We start from the raw sequence: 19,405 nt of genomic DNA on the forward strand, positions 1-19,405 counted from the left end.
TCGCTAATAAAGGATAAAGTTGGCTGTGAGCCAAAAATGGTCTTTGCATTACAATCAGTCAGTGTAGCCAAACCTCTCAGAGGTGATGCTGCGAGTAGGAGTATGAACGCCATAGAGATTTATGGCTTAAATGACTTAAATCCATAATAGCACAGAAACCTTCGAAGCTGCCACTTTAGGGGTGAAGACATTTTCTGCCTCAACCCATGACGGCTGAGCGCAACAGAATATATGCACGTTGGTGGGAGTGTGTGTGAGAGAGAAAAAGAGAAAGAGATTACGTAGCAACATAACAAGAACATTCCATTTGGAGGAAAAGCTAAAATAGCTGATACACTGAAATAACTCAGCTGGGTGTCAGACGATAAGAGGACAAAGACCTTTGCTAAATAATAGAGTGGCAGAATAGTGGCACGCAGAGAACAAACTGAAAGAGTGAAAGGAGAAAAAGCACGACTGCTGTGCATCCACAGCAGCCTGCCAGTGAGTCCGAGAACATGCACGTGTATTCATATGCATGTTTGTATAATTAGACAGGAAGTCACCAAGTGGGAGAAGCGGAGCGGGGGAAATTCAGAGCTAAAAATAGACTATCGATGGACTGATTATCATAATAAAGGGTGGGGGAAGGTGGTCAAATGATACGGTCTCAACGTGATTATATGTGTGGGAACGAGGAGGTGAGGATGAGGGGAACCACGTGTGTCTTTAATATTAATTGTTAATACTTTAAAATGTACACACAGAGCTAAAGGTATCATCATGTCCTCAGCAGTTTTGATGTTCATCACTGAAAAAAAACCCCACTTCCACTGAATTTGTAAATGTAATACTCAACAAGTGTACAGTAATTGGACTGAGCAACAAACCCAGATGAGAAAAACTAGATACGCATGGTCCCACCTGAGCTTCCACCTCTGTGTCTTAATGTGCACATATACGGATTGTGTTGTCTCACAAACCCCTCTTGGTTTCAGGGTATCATCCATCAGAGCCACCAAGCTGCTATGAGAGTTAGAGGGAATTTGTTACAGAGACAGCGGTAACACTAAATCTAACAGTAACTAAAAATATTCTCTAAAAGGTGAACAGGCATGACACTCTTCCACAATAATCCCCAGGTGGGCTGGATAAGGAGGATTCAAACACGCAGGTACACATTTGATAGCACATTTATCCTCTTGGCTTAATTGTATGTCCAACCGAAGCTAAAATGCGGCACATGGGGGAAAGAGACATTTATTTCCTGAATGTATGTCTTTTCATCTGAATGAAGACATGCTGCAATTTGTTAAACGTGCTGGATGCTTTGTTAGGTCCATCACTAAATGTACATGTCATGCAGCTGAGCATAAACCTTTCCTAAAGTCCATTAAAGATCCAATTGGTTCTAATTATTTTCCATAATGCAACCTAAAATCGATGAAAAGTGTATAAAATGATGCACAGGACATTAAAATGTTCCTATTCAATCTAGTTTTGAAGAGGGAATACATAGGGAACACTGGGTTTCAAGACACAATCCTGCAATGATAAAACAGAAAAAATACAGAGATGCCAAACACTGTCCTCAAACCCCTGAACTTGTTTACCCAGAATCCTTTTCACACAGAGCAAGCAGAGCGCCATGGCAGCGAGAGAGCAGAGAGGAATGTGAAGATTGTCTGTGTTTGTTTCTCACACTACACACACTGCTGCTTTCTCATTCATTGTCTCAGTCTCACGTCCATCCATCCATCCATCTATCTATCAAGTGGTCTCGTCTTTTCAAATTGTTCTGCTCCATTATCTTCTATCCTTCTCTTTCCTCTCGTTTCCAATTTACCTCAGTGCTCTTCCCTCCATTTGTTCCTCTGTTGGTACTCTCTGTCCCCATTACTCCCTCTCTGTCTTTTTTAATCTGCTCCCTCTTCCCCTCGTTATCCTCCTCTCTTCTTTTGTCTCTCCTTCAAGCTCTGTCTCGCACTCTGGTCTCACGTCTCATTCGCTCTCACCGTTCACCCCACCTCCTCCTTTCCCTTCTTCCCAGTTGGCAGATGTAAGTGTGACAGCAGGCCTATAGGAGAGGTATGATCGAGCGCGCACACAGACACCCTTATTTACACTACAAAGCACAGGCTACAGATACAGCGACGCAACATGGCAACACTCTGACAGGAGCGTCTGCTACCACGACAACACGTCAGTGCCTGGCAACGCTGCCTTGCCATGGTAACAAGCTGCAACATCTACATTAGCTGCAGAAAAATAATATTTATGTCAGACATGACACTCTGCCGTTTTGCATACACAGCCGTTTTACTGGTGACAGTCTCAGAGGTCCTAAGCTCCTCGCTTACTTGCACTCCATCAATCAATTACTGTCACAGTTTGGCCACTGAGAGCCACACCTGGCTTCCTCAGAGTTATTCAGGTAGTGTTTAAACAATTGGGTCTTAGACAGAGACTTAGACTTAGATGGTTTCTTTATTGATCGCAATTTGGGAAATTATTCTGTTGCACAATTATTTAGAAAAAGTAACAAAAAATATAAACAGGAATAAAATAGAAATTAAAAGAAATGTAGAAAAGAAACGTAAAAAAACACACTAAATGCCTCTCCAGGGTAAATCACTCCTGGGGCAGGAGGTTGTTCTGCCCCCCACAGATTCAGTGTAGCCGTGGTCAGCAGTGACAAAGTGTATGGGATGGATGTGACACTGGGCTGCTCTCTCAGTTACAGAGTCAAAGGCAGATTGTTGAAATACATACTGTCTTCCAGTATACTCGTAATCAGAGCCAGATTTTAAAAAGCTTTAAGGGCTGGTTGAAGTCTTATAGGTCTTATTTTATTTGAAGCCAGTTCTTAAAAGCCTGTATAACCTGTCAGTGTAGAAAGCAGAAAAACTCCAATAATCACTAACATTAGTTTTGATTTCTATTTGATTGTTAAAAGGAATAGTTTGGGGAAATACACTACTCCCAATACCACTCTCTTGTCTGTACAGTAAATGTAAGAGGACAGCCGCCATTTGGTTAGCTTAGCTTAGCATAGACAATTGTAGGTAACAAGTCTCTCACCTCAAAAACTAAATAACTAACAAATATCTTGCTTGTTTAATCAACAGCCAAAGTGAAAAAGGACATGTTGATGTTATGGAGGGTTATGAGCAAGATTATTCCCTGGCTGGAAGCAGTTGCCAAGCAACCAGCGGAGGCTCCAGGAAGTGACTGATCTTGGCCAAGAAACAGCACAGAGCATAACCCCCCCCGTAAAATAGCAAACTGACGCCTTTAAATTTTGTTTTTTTTTTGTACAGATTAAAAAAAAAAAAACTACTTAATTTGTGATCTTTAAAAGTACTTGGTTACCTGTGGATGGACAGAGGCATGGTTGCTCTTTTCATCAGATTGTAGTCTTTATGCTAAGCTAAGTTAGCTGGCTCCCGATTCATATTTACCTTACAGACATAAGAGCAGTACAAATATTCTTTTCTAACCCTTTTCAAGAAAGCGAACAAGCGTATTTTCCAAAATGTCAAACCATTCCTTTAACTGCAAGGTTCAGTGAATGATGGGGCATTTTGGGAGCTAAGCTTGGGGTCAAACTTCAGTACTTTTACCAGTATAGAATGAATCATGTCACCAAGCCCTGAAAACTGTGACGTAGTCCTTACTCTGTCACGGCCATCCTAACATACTCGTTCTTTAATTAAGTGCTAAAACGTTTAGTTGGTTGACAGAAAATTAATCAGCAACAGTTTTAACAATTGGTTATAAACACTTCAGTCGTTTATCAAGCAAAATGCCAAACATTTACTGACTCCAGCTCTTCAAATTTGGTGCTTCTTTCTGTATAGGATAAGTTTTTAACATTTGGTCACACAAAATAAACAATTTTAAGAAGTCACCTGGGAAACTGCATTGATTACAAAATAAAATGAGAGTAAAAACTAAAAGAAGCGATTCATGGGAGAAGGCAACTAAAGCTCCTCCACCAAAATTAAACCTGGTAAACACAGAGTTAATTCAGGTCAGGTAAAACAGCTGCATCAAGCCTGGATATTCTTCCATAGAGTATCTGTCAATAAGGTCCACTAGTAGCTGTAAAGACAACTGTGTTGCATAGTGGATCAGCGTCTGGTGGAGCTGCTGCCTGGGTGACATTGAGAAATTGCCCCTTTACACAGGTGTGTCCTGTGGTGATGGAAATCAGCCCTGATAGGCTGAAAAGCACCTTTATTAGACTGCAGAGATGGCTGACACAGGACGACAGTAAGGGTCATGATGACACACACACACACACACACACACACACACACACACACACACACACACACACACACACACACACACACACACACAGCTGGAAAGCTAGTGTGTAGTGCTTGGTATGCAGTGTGTGTGTGTGTGTGTGTGTGTGTGTGTGTGTGTGTGTGTGGACAGAGGTAAAGATTGACCAGAGTAAACAATTGAGCTCTCTGAGGTGTCAGCGCTTACTGACCATCACAGGGCAAGCTGCTCACCGAGCACCTGGCTCATCACTGCACATTACTCTGATGTTAGAAGTAGCACAGAGACAGAGAGGTGGGGTGAGGAGGAAAAGAGATAAAACTCAGGAACACAAATATAAAAGGCTTCAGAAGAACCTCATTTTGTGATTAGCTGCCGAGTGAGAGGATCACACCAAGGAGAGGAAAAAGAGATGATGACACCTGTCCAGAGCTTAACATGGAAAGCACTTTGCAAACATAACCAATTCATTAATCACGTTCAATATTTGCTATTTTCCTTTCAGAAAATTCATATCATTCCCTCACAGTTTCTTTCATCTGTGGAACAACATTAATCCAGTGTGCCAATCAAACTGCAGGGAGCACAGAACCACATCAAAGCATGTCAGCCAGCCCTTTAACAAGAGCAAGCCAGCAGGCAAATCACCCCTTAAAGGAGAGAGTCCCTGGGGGATGATGTATTTCTCTCTCGCTCTCTCTCTCTAACATATAGAGGCAAGCGCACACACCCTCGACAGAGAATGGCGTGTAACACTTTCATTATTCATCAGTTAAGCCTATTAAATCTCAACACACAAGCAGAATAATCAGAGCAACAAGTTTCAAAAAACGTGTACATATACACAACGTATACAGTGTTTTTGTGCGTACAGGTGTGCAATCAATCTACAGCAGAAACACACACACACACACACACACACACACACACACACACACGCACACACACACACACACACACACACACACACACACACACACACACACACACACACACTCAATCTTCTCTTTATCACCTCATCCAACTACATTATTATCATCATGACAAATATCCTCAAATAACTGTTATCACTCCTCTTCCTCCCCCATCATCATCAGTCACACTACCAAATTAGGTGGTTAAGACCCACTCATATCCATATCGTAACTATAAACATGAGACAATCACCAATCTATAAACAGGATTCAACCAATTCCTAACTAACATGAACGTGTTCCATCGACAACACACATCAAAAAACTGAACCTACATCATCGTTTCAGAACACATTTTTGGATGCAAAAAAATCACGTATTTTTCTCCAGCCAGTCAAATTAAGAGAGTCAAACACAGATGGAGGTGGGAGAATTTGGTAGCTCACTGAAGTGACACCTTCCTTTGCTGAGGAAATCATCACAGATGAATGGACTGACTGTTTGTTTGGAGGTGTAGATTTTGGTACCAAGCGTCCACCTGATTGCACATTTCCAGTCATGAATGAAGTCTAACTTACAGCACATTGGCAGCCATGTTGTCCGAGCCAAAGGGTTATACAAGTGTGAATGTACTGATGACTGTGAGGAAAGCAGAGAAAAGTACAATATAAGGCTTCAGCTGGCAGACACACATTGACCCGTTGTGATCCTTTCTCTTGCCCCTGACTGCTTTTATTTTTCCATCTTTTGGAAGCAATTTACTCTTACTTCTAAGATTACATCTATAAAAGAAGGAAAATAAATGGTTATGGCAATTCTTTTAATGCTAACAAGCAAATCCCATTTCACACTTTCAAAACTCTCACACATGCAGCAAAGCACTCTAATGACCAAACCATAAGGGATTTAAAAAACAACAAAAAAAAAAAATACACTCACTGAGCAAAGTTGTAAACTTATTCAATTAATCTTACCTAAAGATCAAACACCAGCATCAGTGCTGTCTGTGTATTTGTACATACTAATTTGCAATTGTTTGTGTATGAAAAAGTGTTCATAGAAAGCACAAAGATATTAAAAAAGTTTATATAGAAACTGCTCATTGATGTTACTTTTATCAGTGATGTTTCAATGCAGTGAGTTGCCAGGACCCGCTCTCGGTCCTGTGAGTGGGCCCCAGGGACGTTCAGTGAGTTCCCAATACAATATTTGTTTTTGATATGTTGTAGTATTAATTTCATGTTTGAAGCTATATGGTTAAACTCCTGGATGTATAATATCTCCAGCAGGAGAGACGCTCTGAGGTGCTCTGGTATTTTTACAATGACTAATTTTAATATTGAACAGCGATCGCCAATCAACAAAATTGGGGTAGAGCCATAGTCAAATCAACATGACATATAGGTCTAAAAAATTCAACAAAGGGCAATGAATGTTGCAAGGATCGAGACTATGAACATGAGATTTTTACTTACTTGGTACTTACTTGTACTTACTTGTACTATTTGATTTCAACACAGATGTGTTCATGATGTAAAAATCGGGGGTTTCCCCCGGACACGTCGATAGTGAGTTTACTGTGTCCTTTTGGATTTTAATTTCTTGACCATGTATAAGCAGGGAAGATCTTTGAGATAACTTTGAAAATGGAAACAGGAGGAAATGAAGAATGTTTTAAAGCAGGAATCAGACAGGGAAAGAGATAATCTCTTAGAAAATGAGGATGTGAGAAGTGATGTTGGTGAAGTACAGCTGCATCTGTGATGCACTGATTTAAGCCTACTTCAGTAGTATAAACTGAATGCATTTACTGCATTATCATTTTTGTTTCCTTCATTTTACTTTTTATTTTTGACTATATTATGCCCCTCAAATTAAAATGGATTGACTTGGGACTGCACATAATGCACCAACACAAAATAATCCAGAATTTTGAAGTTAGGGTGAAATATTGCATGGTTTTCAAATTTATCTACAAATAACATCTGGAAAATAATATAATTGTTAGAGACCATCACCAAACAAACAGCATCATGGAGACCAAGCAGCTCACCTAACAGGTCAGGGATGAAGTTTTTGGAGAGGTGCAAAGCAGTGTTAGGGTTAGAATAAATCACACAAGGTGCCATTAAATCCATCATTAGAAAATGAAAAGAATATGGCACAACAGCAAATCTGCCAAGAGAGGCCATCCATCTAAAACTGGCGGACCAGGCAAGGAGAAAGCAACCAAGAGGCAAATGGTCACTGCGGAGTGGCTGAAAGAAGACGCAGCTTAGGTCAGGTCAGAGACCAGAGTCCACAGCACAACTAGCAGTCATGCACTCCACAAATTTGGCCTTTATGGAAGAGTGGCGAGAAGAAAACTATTGCTGAGAGAAAGCCATTAGAAATTCGTCTGGAGTTTGCCGCAAGCCATGTGGAGACACAGCAAACGTGGAGGACGGTAGTCTGATCAGACTGCCAAAAACTGAACTTTGCGACTCTTGTGCAAAAAAAACTGTGTGTGGCAGAAACCAAATAATGCACATCACTCTGAGCACACCATCCCCACAGTGAAACACTGTGGTGGCAGCAGCATCACTCTTTTCATCACCTGGTTCTGGATGGTAATTGAGTCAAATACAGGGCAGAAAAGAAAACATGTTTCAGTCTCCAAGAGACTTGAAACTGGGAGTTTTACCTTCCAGCAAGACAATGACCCAAAGCATACAGCCAGTGGAGACACAGGCCAAAAGTCTCTTGCAACTGTAATTGCAGCCAAAGGTGGTTCTACCAAGTATTGACTTAGGAGGGGTGAACACTTGTCTAAATTATTGTTTTCGTCACAACAAAAAGTATTTGGCACCTTCAAAGCACTACATGTTAATCAAATGGTAAAGTGCCCAAATCATTTTGGGCCCTTCCAGGTCATAACATTGCATGATGTAAAAAGTTCAAAGGGGGGTGAATGCTTATACGAGGTACTGTATACAGGAAATGCACCATTTTAGTGCTTTTGGTTGAAAAATGTAACTTTCTATACCTCCTACACTGTCAGAAAATGATTGACTTTTTTATACACATTTATGAATCTACATAGAGTATGTATACCTGTTGATACAACCTTTCTTTGGGTTTCAACATTGTTGGGAGTAAAACCCTTGACATGTTCACATTGTGCTGACTGCATCCTGGTAGTTTTTAATTCATTTGGGGCATGAAATGAGCTCTTTTGTCAAGCTGTATGATGCTGCAGAGAGCTATATGAAGCATGTAGCAAAGGAAAAATAACATTCTTGTTCTCATTTGCATTAATAACCTGCATTATTATTATTATTATTGAGTTTTGAATTAACAGGACCTGTGCACTAAAATCTCCTGTGTGCATCAGGGTTAAAAGGTTTTATTTTCCACGAATTTTATCACATCATCATGATAGCAGTCTTCATTACTGGTATCATCATCATCATCAGTGTCCGCCAGGCCCATCACCATGCTAAGCATCTTGGCCATGTTCCTCAACATCTTTATCTGCTCCTCCTCTGTATTCTCCAGAGGAGGATTCCCTGTCGGAGGCTGCGAAGCTGTGAGGCAGCGTGTGTCCAGAGGAGCGGATGTGAAGTGACAGAAGCTGCATGTATTTATAGGCTATCTGAGTAGAGAAACGTGGCGCTCACTGTTGAAGCTATTTTTAGAGCCATTTACTGATGCCTCTGAGTAAAGGGGAGGAGATGGTTCTCCGGGGAATAACTTACGAGGTGCCCTCATATCTCCCTCTACCCCCATTCAGCGCACATCCGCCCTTCTACTCCCTACGTCTCTGCTCTGCTCATCCCTTCATCTTCTTCCTATCCTCTCACATCTCTCGCCTTCTCAACTTCCATCCTCTGTCCACTCTCTTCTTCCCTCTCCTGCTGATCTCGTCCTCTTTACCACCTATCCTCCTGTCCTCTCCCCTTTTTCCATCTTCTCACAGGGCCTCTTTGCTCATGTCCACATCCATCATCTTCTTCTTCTCTCTCTCTCTCTCTCTCTCTCTCTCTCTCTCTCTCTCTCTCTCTCTCTCTCTCTCCCTCCCTCCATTTACTGTAGCCACACCTCTCTGCTTCTCCCAATATATTTTTCAGATCTTCTCACTCCCCTTAGCTCACCATCTTACACGCACAGCACCACTTTTGGTTGTGCTATATGATATATATTATATTGTTGCTTATCATACTATTTATGGCAATATTTTTCATCATTTGGATGATGCTTTAAATTCTTGTACACAGCACAGATGCAGGCAGGAAATTTGCATGACGGCTACACAAACAAACATGGAGGAGAGTGACCATGGCACAAAACAGGGCAATTCCGAACACAAGAAGGACACCGATCAGCCAAGATCAAAGGATGTGGTTTGAATATGAAAAGTCTGACATGACAAGAAAATCCTATTTTGCTAATTATTTGCAAAAAGGCTAAAACGCCACTAGCCTCTTTTACCTCTACACAAGAATCATGTCAAATGTGCTTATTTGAAAAGTAAAAAGACAAAAAATAGCTAAGTATATTTTACTTGTCAGCTTTTCTGTGTGGTCATTTTATATAACGTATGCACTGAATTAACAGAAGCATGCCATGCCATACTACGTATCGTCTGAATATGACATGACCTATATCGGGTTATGAGATTTTGGTCATATCGCACAGCCCTAGCAACAATGACATCACAGAGGCATGCACACTGTCCTTATGCAGAGAGCAAAACCATCTAAAACTTTTCTCTGAATTCCTCAACAGCAGGTGCTCTGGCCTCCGGTCAAGTGATCCCTGTGAATGAAGTGAAATGGTGCTGGCAAATTTCCCATCTCAAAGGCTTGAGAAGTAAGACAGACTAACACTGACAGTCACATGTTTCAGCCTGTAAACTGTGATGCCTATCTGAATTTTTATTCACCTTCCATCCCTCCCAAATGCTCCTTTTTGTTTTCTTCTGCTTCACACATTTTGCAGCTGCTGATTCACTCCTGCATGATCTGGTTTATCCCTTTTATTTTCACATCAGTCTGCAATCTAGTTTTAGTCTCTATCCTGGTGAAAATATGTGTATGTTCTTAAAAGCGGCTGTCCTGCTAGTGTTTGGTAAGTGTGCTTGTTGAAGTGTGAACGCATGTGAAAAAGAAATATTCACATACAAAGACAAACACAGCAGGCAGCCTTGTGGCAACCATACAACATGTGAATAAAGTTATTAATATCAGACTGCAAAGGATTACATTCAATTCATTATTTTTGAGGAGAATGGCCGATACTTGAGCCAAGTGATGTAACAGGATGCAGGAGTTGATGTCAACATGTGAGCCTTCTGGCTGTATGAACACACACACACACACACACACACACACACACACACACACACACACACACACACACACACACACACACACACACACACACACCCTCCCACGTCCTTCAGTGTGACAGCATGTTGTGATGCAGAGTGGCGTCTGCTTGTCAAGCTGACAGACTCGCACTGACAGCATGGTCAGAGCGCTGCAGACACAGGAGAAAAACACTGATTTTATAACGCTCCAAACCACAACAACAAACAGTCTGCTGGGCACGAGCAGCACAGCACCCAGGTTTTTTAGTTCTCTGATGCTGTACCAGGAAGCCATGGAGTGAATGTATATGAAACATCCTCACACGCAGTATTGATGACCTGCTGACCAAAACCAGATTAAGTTGGTTCAGTTAAATTCAGATGAATTTTGGGAATCGCTGTAAAGGCACATGATGCACACGCTGTCGTGCAGGAGGTCTATGAGTTGGGATTCCTATAATCTTCATTACACTGTATCTGCTTTGTTAAATGATAGGCAGTTAATTATGGGGATGGAATTACCGCTCACACATCACACAGAATAACTGTCTTTCCATTCATCTAAAGGGCTGGAAGGTGGCAATAATTGAAACATGGTGACAAATCTATGGTTCCCGGTACCAGAACAGGCCCATGCCATCACTCAGTCTCGACAGGGCTGAAGTGTGTGAGGACCTGCAGTGCTGAACCTCAGCCAGTCTCCATCACCTCAGTCATCACCCTGTCAGTCCACCTTCACTGCACTATTACACAGCCAACAGGGTGAGAAAGGTAGAAAAAAGGAGAGGGAGAAGGAAGGAGAAGGAGGGTGGGTCATCTGGAGTTAAAACTGAAAGAGAGAAACTGTGACAAAGTGAGGTGATGACCAACAGGAAGCAAAGAGGTGAAGAAGGAGGGAAGGGGGAACATGAGAGAGCAAAGACTGAAAGCAAAGAGATGGAGACGACAGGAGGGAGGGAGGGAGGGAGGAGAGGAAAATGAGGGAGGGGAGAGAGGTTCAGGAACTGTGCAGCTGTGGGAGCGTATTAAACAATCACTTCTGTGTCAGCGGCTCAACACACCGGCAGAGGACATCCAGTATAGTTGAAGCTCTCAGCCAACGCTAAAACAACTATCACTGACGTCAAATCGTCCTTTCTTATGGCTCTGTACCTGAGCCTGTTCACAAACAGCCAAAAGGCCAGGTGATTCAACTCAACCACCTTTGCTCGCAAAACACCCAGATAACATGACTGAGCTTATTAACAGAGGATACGGAAACACATCAGATGAGTACAAAGCCCTTCAACAAACACCAAATAACAGATCCACATACTGCGTGGAAGGACTAACACGTAGTCTGCAGAGTCGAGCATCAGAGCAGCTTCAGTCTCCAGAGAAGCTGATTCAAGAGCTGGCCGGTGTATCGACAGCAGGGGGAGCGGCTGGGGACGACACCTCTCAATGTCAATCACAGCAATGACATCGTCCCCCAACAGGCAACAGGCACACGCAGCGATAACACAACGTAAGCACAAACACGCCCAACCACACGTGACCCACAGGCACAAATCATCTGTGTGAGGATTTGTGTGACCAGCCTGCAGAATTTCTCACGTACAGATAAAACAAACATCTTCCTAATGCATCCAAGACAGTGACATGTTAATATCTTGGTATATCTGTGTGTGTGTTGTGCATGTCTAGCGTGTGCTGAAGGGGGTAGGGCGTCAAGGCAACGCAAGCCTCGAGACAAGAGGGTGGTTGCCGTGGAAACCTCGGGCTAAGAGCTCAGCAGCCGGACGATTGAGAGAAAAGGAGCGATAGACAGCGAAAGATGGAGAGAAAGAGCGTGTATGTGATTAAAAAAAAAAAAAATACAAGGGCAACATCCCCGAGGGCAAGGAGGGAAAACCAAAACGGAGTAAGAGAACGAAATACAGCTGGAGGAGGGAGGGGAAAATCTAAGACTATCTGACAATAAAAAAAAGGCAAATACAGACACACAATGAGACACAGGAGATGAGAGGATCAAAGAGGAGCGAAGGAGTGGTGCAGACTTACAGGGAATGGTGCGGAGGTAGAGGTTGTCTCTGATGATCTGCTGGTGGTCGTGGTCCACTGAGCCCTTGGAGAAGCGCAGGTTGAGGTAGTGCCGCAAATCCTTGTCAACCACCCCCCCTGAAAACCAAACATGGAAAGAGAGCGATTAGAGCTTTCTTTCATTTGATAACATGCGTGGCACGCAGACCTCCAAAAATTTTGTTTTTGTTTCAAGATATTGAAAGACTGGCTCGAAATCAATCATGATGCAAGTGACACTGTATTGGAAACAATTGAAAGGAATTCACTCCAAGAACAAACAGTCTGCCCAGTAGGCCAGTCATTACGCACTCGTGCTGTCAAAGCCACGCAGCCAGACATTGCTCAAACTCACGGGGCTTTTAAATCCGAGATCCCGAACTTTCCAAAGATACCAAATTTGTCAGGCAGAATGCACAAGACATCAGGAATATTTCAGTTTGTTACAGCGGTGCAGTCACAGAAAACAATCATTAATCTTCAGTTTAGATATTTTTCTCTGTGCAAATATTACTCTGTGTTCTAACAGGGAGTTCGAACAAGCTGATACAGAGAGTACAGCTTGTAATAACTGTCAGACAGTGAAAAGTTAGAATGAAGATGATGGAGAGGTGCAGGGCGAGAACTGCGTGTTATGGGTGTTAAAGAAAAGACAACTTTGAATATGAGGAAAAATGGCTTAATCACATTGAAAGCTTCCACTGATTTTCACATCCAACTAAAACTACAGAGGCTACTACACATGCTGACATAAACAGACACACACACACACACACACACACACACACACACACACACACACACACACACACACACACACACACACACACACACACATACATCATGGTAACTGTGTAAACCAGCGATCCCCTTGGGGCTAAATATGCAGTGTCAGCAGGTTGGGTGACAAAGGCCTACAGAGAACAGAAGCTCACTCCACCTCATCTTTGACTCTGTCTCAGCTTATCGTTTGCTACACGAAATGCTTTCCTTCTAATTAAGTCACTGAACTGAAACGCAGTAAAATAAATGACAAACATGAGTGAAGGGAGATGACTAAGAGCAGGTAGACATACAGCATCTGTGCTCCACACGCAATGTATGATAATGTCCATGAATATTTTCTCCTCCCTTCATCTCAGACCCAAAGACCCCAGTAGAATGAGAGGAGGAGAACTTATTTCCTCCATACAACATTGAGTATGCAAGACGATCACATTTGACAGCGGGGGGGATGAGGTTACATGCCATGCATTTACAAATGAAAAACATGTCTTGTCACTCATGCATACTCTAGCGACCTCCTGCCAGATTGACTTGACAGTGTTCGGCCTACCGGTTGAGATTAATGCAGCGCCCACCCGTCAGAGAGAACGTACAGCATACCATCTGAGAGGAAATTCTTTACATGGTCTCACACTGCACAGGCAGATACCAGTGCAGATACCTGCACATAGGTTGCTAGCTCAGGTGACTCTGATTCTGCAATAATGAATCCTTTTGGAATAACATCTTATGTAAACTGACACCATTTTAGTGAGGCTGTGAAGCACTGTGAATCGCTTCACAAACAGCAAGGAGAGGAGAGGAGAGGAGAGGAGAGGAGAGGAGAGGAGAGGAGAGGAGAGGAGAGGAAAGGAGAGGAAAGGAGAGAGCCCGGAAAACAAAGGAAGACAAGATGAAATCTTGGTTAACATTATTAGGACTATTGCAGTTTTCAGATAGGTAAACATTAAATCATGCAGCTATGTACTCAGGCATAGGCCATATCTTTGACATGCACACTGACTCACACATATGTATACATGCACACCAACACACACAGATATATGTACAGAGACAGGCACGGTGAAGAGAAAGGCAGTGGAAAACAGGCACCTCATCAGCAGCTGGTCCAGATGTTAATAAAAGCAGTCCTTTCTCCACAGGTATACATCCACAGACAGCCTGTCCTCCCAGGCGTCCTCTAGCCTTGTAACCAACCACTGCACATCTTCTGCCGTCTCGGTTAAACCTCACTGTCCTCCCTCCTGCCTCGGCATCTCCACCGCTGCTCCAGTGTGCACACACACACACACACACAACACCTGGCCGCAGCCAATTTTAATCCCAGAAAAGAAGACAAGGATGAGGGGGAAGGGAGATGCAGAGAGATGCGGAGAGACGGAGAGAGACGACGATCGTCGGGAGAAAAGAGAAGAGAAGGAGATGTGCCAGTGGGAAGCCAGGCTCCAAACAACCTGCCAGCGGATTGGCTAAAGACCTTCCACAGTCCTACAGCAGCCCCTATCTGCTGCTGCTGTTACTGCACTGGAGGGTTTGTGCATTTGTATGGCGAGTGGTTGTGTGTGCAAGACTGATAGAGACATTCCGTAAGAGCAGGAAATAAATGTTTGCATGCGGGAAAGCTTTTGTAGACATGTGTCTGTATTTCTGAGTTTGTGTGTGTGTGTGTGAGTCTACCCAGATGCTCCCTGGCATTACTCAAATACTCTGCATCTCACCCACCAGATGCTCTCCCTGTTTGACCTTGTGTAAACGTCACTGACTAGAGAGAAATACTGTGAAACGCAGCAGTAACAGCACATGTCCCACTGAGGTTACACACACTCATACGCACACGGAGGGCTGATGAGCTCACAGCTGCAGACGCCAGTGAAGATGCCTTAAGCGCCGTCTTGGGCAAGGTTTGGTCTGATTACAAGAAATAAACAAACACCAACACAGAACACACGCTCATGATATGAGCACTCAGCTCAGGGCAGGGCTGAGTGCGGAGGAGCAGGGTGTATTTAAAGAAGCTTTATTGGTATTACTCTTCAAATACGCGAATTTAGCAAGCTCGGAGTTAAACTTGATGCTTGTCAACTTGTTTTGTGGCTGCCTGCTTCAACAAATCAGGAAAAATTTGGGGGAAGACAATTTCATATGTTTCCAAAAACGGTTGCATGTCAAGGGGAAAAAGATGACCGCCACGATCAATCAAAAGCTCATCAAGGCAGACAGTAATCAGTGAAGCTATTGCTCAGTGAGGCATTACGTTAGTCCATGTAGGTCACATAGCCTCCTGCCCATCAACTGACTGTCAGCTGATAAAATAATAACAAAAACTTCAATAAAGGTGGCCCAGTCTCTGCCTGTCAGCTCCATATTACTCCCTGCAGCAGCTGCTAAACACAAACTGCTGTGACTTGTGGAGCTGCTGGCACTCCTTCCACCACAGCAGCCTCCACCTTATTAATCAACACACTGCAATGGTACAGTGGGTCTCCATGGGCTTGTCTGCTGAATTCATATGTTCAATATCTCCTTGTATGTGTCTGCTCTGTTACTGCTGGGTGAGTTAACTGTCCTCCCGTTGAGGGTTTAGCATGCTGCTTGGATCCAAAGGTGCAGACAGCAGACTACAATATAAACAACTGTGTGTAACCATTTGGGCAATAAATGGTTGTGACTGCATGACAGTGAACATCAAGCCACATCTGGGGAATATGTTCAACAGAGTAAAGCCTTCCTTTTTATCAAAGACAACCTGGGAAGTGACAAGAAGTCAGTTTTAGAGAGAGAGAGAGACGTATGATTGGCTGGTGGCATACATAATATAATCTAATGCCTTTGTTGCTTAGGAACACGTAGAAGCAAATTTGTTTACACAGCTGTCGACTTAGGTAATACACCATAGCTATACTAGTGAAGCAACACTGGTTCTGTGTTTTAAACTAAATAACTTCATCCAAAATATAGTATCTAATATAACTGTGATTTCAGTGTCTGTACATGGAAAAAAAAACAATAACGTACTTTAAAAAGCCAACATACTAAAATCATTGGATTGCAGGAGTGTGCCATCATATTGTTGATATAATAATACCGGTATCATTTTCACCTGACTGGAGGGGTCTGATGCAGTTTATGAGTTTGTGTTACCCTATCACGCAACTGTTCAGCCTACATCCTGCTCCCACAGCTTGCAGTTGCTGCAAGGCTGAATACCCAGCATTCTTGCTGTCATATGTCATCAGAGCCCCACACATTTTACATTTCACATAACCAACTGCTTTGTTATTATCTGCATTGACAACTTAATTGAAATGCCTCCATACGTCGATTTTCCTGCATATTTTCCCTGACCATATTTTCACTAAAAGAGCTTGAGAGCGGCATGTGAAAGAGGGCAGTTTCCCCTACATGACCAAAAATGACCCAAACTCAAATATATTATCTACATTCTAGCCCGAAGGCTCTTTTAGGGCCACACACACATCACACACCCCTACTTGATAGTACGCTTTATAGTTGAGAGACAAAGGGCTGACATAAAACAGAGGTCCTCGGCTGGACTTGAATGGTGGACAGTGCAATTTACATGATATGCATTTTAGCCCCTGTGCCACCACAATGTTCCCAAATCAGCAGATTTTTCAGCGTACTGTTGAAGGACATTTTGTCTTAAAATGCAGTGTGCAGCAGAAAGGAATATAAAGCCTCACAAAAGCAACTCTGGCATTTTCAAGTGAGAACACAGCAAAAAGCAAACAAATCCATCCTTAACAATAGCTATTTGTTGATTAAGACAAGAATACATAGTAGTGTGTTTCTTTCTTGCCCACTAAGTCAAAACAGTGCACTATGAAAATATACTTTCAAGCTGGAATGCCCTGGTAAGTAATTTGCATACAGTTTATGTTTTGTCTTAACATTAATCAAATGATCATGTGGGATCACCAGCAGCAATAACACATTGCTATTCTTTCACTTATGTCAGTGTTGTAAATACCAGAACACCCAAACCAGGAAGCCACAGGCTTGTTACTGAAGTGTTGGTATTTACAACACTTCAGCAAAGACCCTGTGGCTCATTTCACTTATGATTGTCAACAGAACAAGCAGATCTGACATGAACTCCATCGCTGTTACGTATTGCTGCTCAGGCCAACAGTGCTTCCATCTCAACACAGAGGGGGGTCTCTCCTCATTTATCAGCCAGAAATTTGGGATCAACTTTTCTTTCAAATGTATTTTTTTTTTTCATAATCGAGTTTTCCAAATACAAGCTGACTCTCACCTATTAGAAGGCAAACACATATTCAGAAGAGACTCGCTTTGAACTAATTTCCACTTGAGAGACACATTATATTATAATTTGCTTGATTTGTACATTTTTCATATTTTTAAATATCAGTTTACGATTAACTCAGGTGCACCTTCTAACTTGTTGATGTCACAGACCATAGCTCCAACAGCTGGTGTATACAGTGGATGTTTAAGGTTGCAGTTTGGCTGATAAATAAAATCATTATGGCTTAGTGTGTGGTCATCCTCCTCGAATAAAAATTCATCTGAACAGCAAACATACACATAAAACGCCAAAACCTAATAGATATTATTACGAACCAAGTAGTCCTAAAATCAAATCCCCCCCAAAAAACCTTGTAAAATGAGGTTGAAGATTTAAAACAATCAACACCTTCTGAGGGATGTTGTTCATCTTTCCATCTCTATGAAGACATTTATCTGGATGAAACTACAAGCAGGCCTGACAATAATACAACTTTCCTCTCAAAGGTGGATACACAAATTGTTAATCCATCCCTCAGCGCCCTCAGCGAGTAAAATCACACTCAAACACCTGTCACTTATCTTGATAAGCTGTCTTCCTCGAAACAACATCCAGCCTGAGGCCAAGCTAACCAGCGTGCAAACTGTACGCTCAGAAGAAGATGAGATAGCAAATATCCATTAATCAAAACAGAAACACAGGGTTCACCAGTCTCACCTGCCATACATTTATCTCTGCTGTTCTATCTTAATACTGTATATTGTTTCTTTTCCTTCTTTGTGTCTCACTTTTATTCCAGTAGACAAAGGTATTCACGATGTTTAAATGTAATTCTGAGCTGTATTTGAAAGGAGTTCACTGAGATGTATCTGAGATGTATCATCTCAGATACAAGTTCCACTTGTATCTGAGATGATAGTGTTTTTAGCGGTTGTTTGGCTTTCTCTATTTTCTTACATTTTCACATTATCATTGCTTGTGTGTATATTATACTGCTCTTACAGTTTTGACTGTGGATTTTTGTTGTTGTATTTCTGTAACCTATGAGTTTAATGCCTGGCAGCAGGCATTGGAGCTGCGACTAACAATTATTTTCATACGATTACCATTTTCTTAAGTGATCATGTTGTGATTAAAAAAGTCAGATAATAGTGAAATGTCCTTCACAAGTTCCCAGAGTTCAAAGTGACATCTACAAATGTCTTGTTTTAGCAGACAAAAAGTTTACACCAGAGAAAAGCAGCAAATCCTTATATATGAGGACCTAAAAACCATTGAATGCTTTGCTTTTTTGCTTAAAAAGTGACCCACAATAAACTGATTGTCAAAACAGTTGGCAAATAAATTTAACTTTGATTGACTACTTGCTTAGTTGACAAATTGCTTCCACTTCCTCACTGTAACAGAAACAACCAGACCTACAGAAAACAATGCGAAAACAATGTTGGAAAAAAAGGGGTAGAAATAAAGCCATAAAGCCAATATCAGGTATTGTATAGATAATATATCAAATAGTTTGATTTAGGCTCACGACATGTTACATGCCACACACATCCCTGAGCACTACTCAGGACAACAAGGCAGGGCTGAAAGCACTGTTTGTATGTACACTAACATGAGGCTTGAGGGTGGGGCAGATAGATGTAGAAGCTAACAGGAGCCATTTTGTTTGATTGGGGAAGGCATAATTAGGCGTGACACGCCCACTTTCCCAGGAGGCTAAGAGAGGAGGAAGCACAGTTGTGCCAC

General features: G+C 42.2%; 1 protein-coding gene across 5 annotated transcripts in view; it reads right to left on the bottom strand.

Moving 5' to 3' along the window:
* The window catches only part of magi2b (membrane associated guanylate kinase, WW and PDZ domain containing 2b), a 78,674-nt gene that overhangs the window by 41,817 nt on the left and 17,452 nt on the right, over positions 1-19,405 (bottom strand). For 4 of the 5 annotated variants that reach the window (XM_070971447.1, XM_070971450.1, XM_070971446.1 and 1 more), the window contains exon 2: positions 12,580-12,696. In XM_070971447.1, the coding sequence (XP_070827548.1) occupies positions 12,580-12,696 (117 nt within the window). Of the gene's footprint in view, positions 1-12,579; positions 12,697-14,475; positions 14,835-19,405 lie in introns of those variants that run through there. The other variant, XM_070971448.1, reaches the window with a different exon arrangement.

This window comes from Chaetodon trifascialis, chromosome 10 (genome assembly GCF_039877785.1).
Source record: "Chaetodon trifascialis isolate fChaTrf1 chromosome 10, fChaTrf1.hap1, whole genome shotgun sequence".
Lineage (NCBI taxonomy): Eukaryota > Metazoa > Chordata > Actinopteri > Chaetodontiformes > Chaetodontidae > Chaetodon > Chaetodon trifascialis.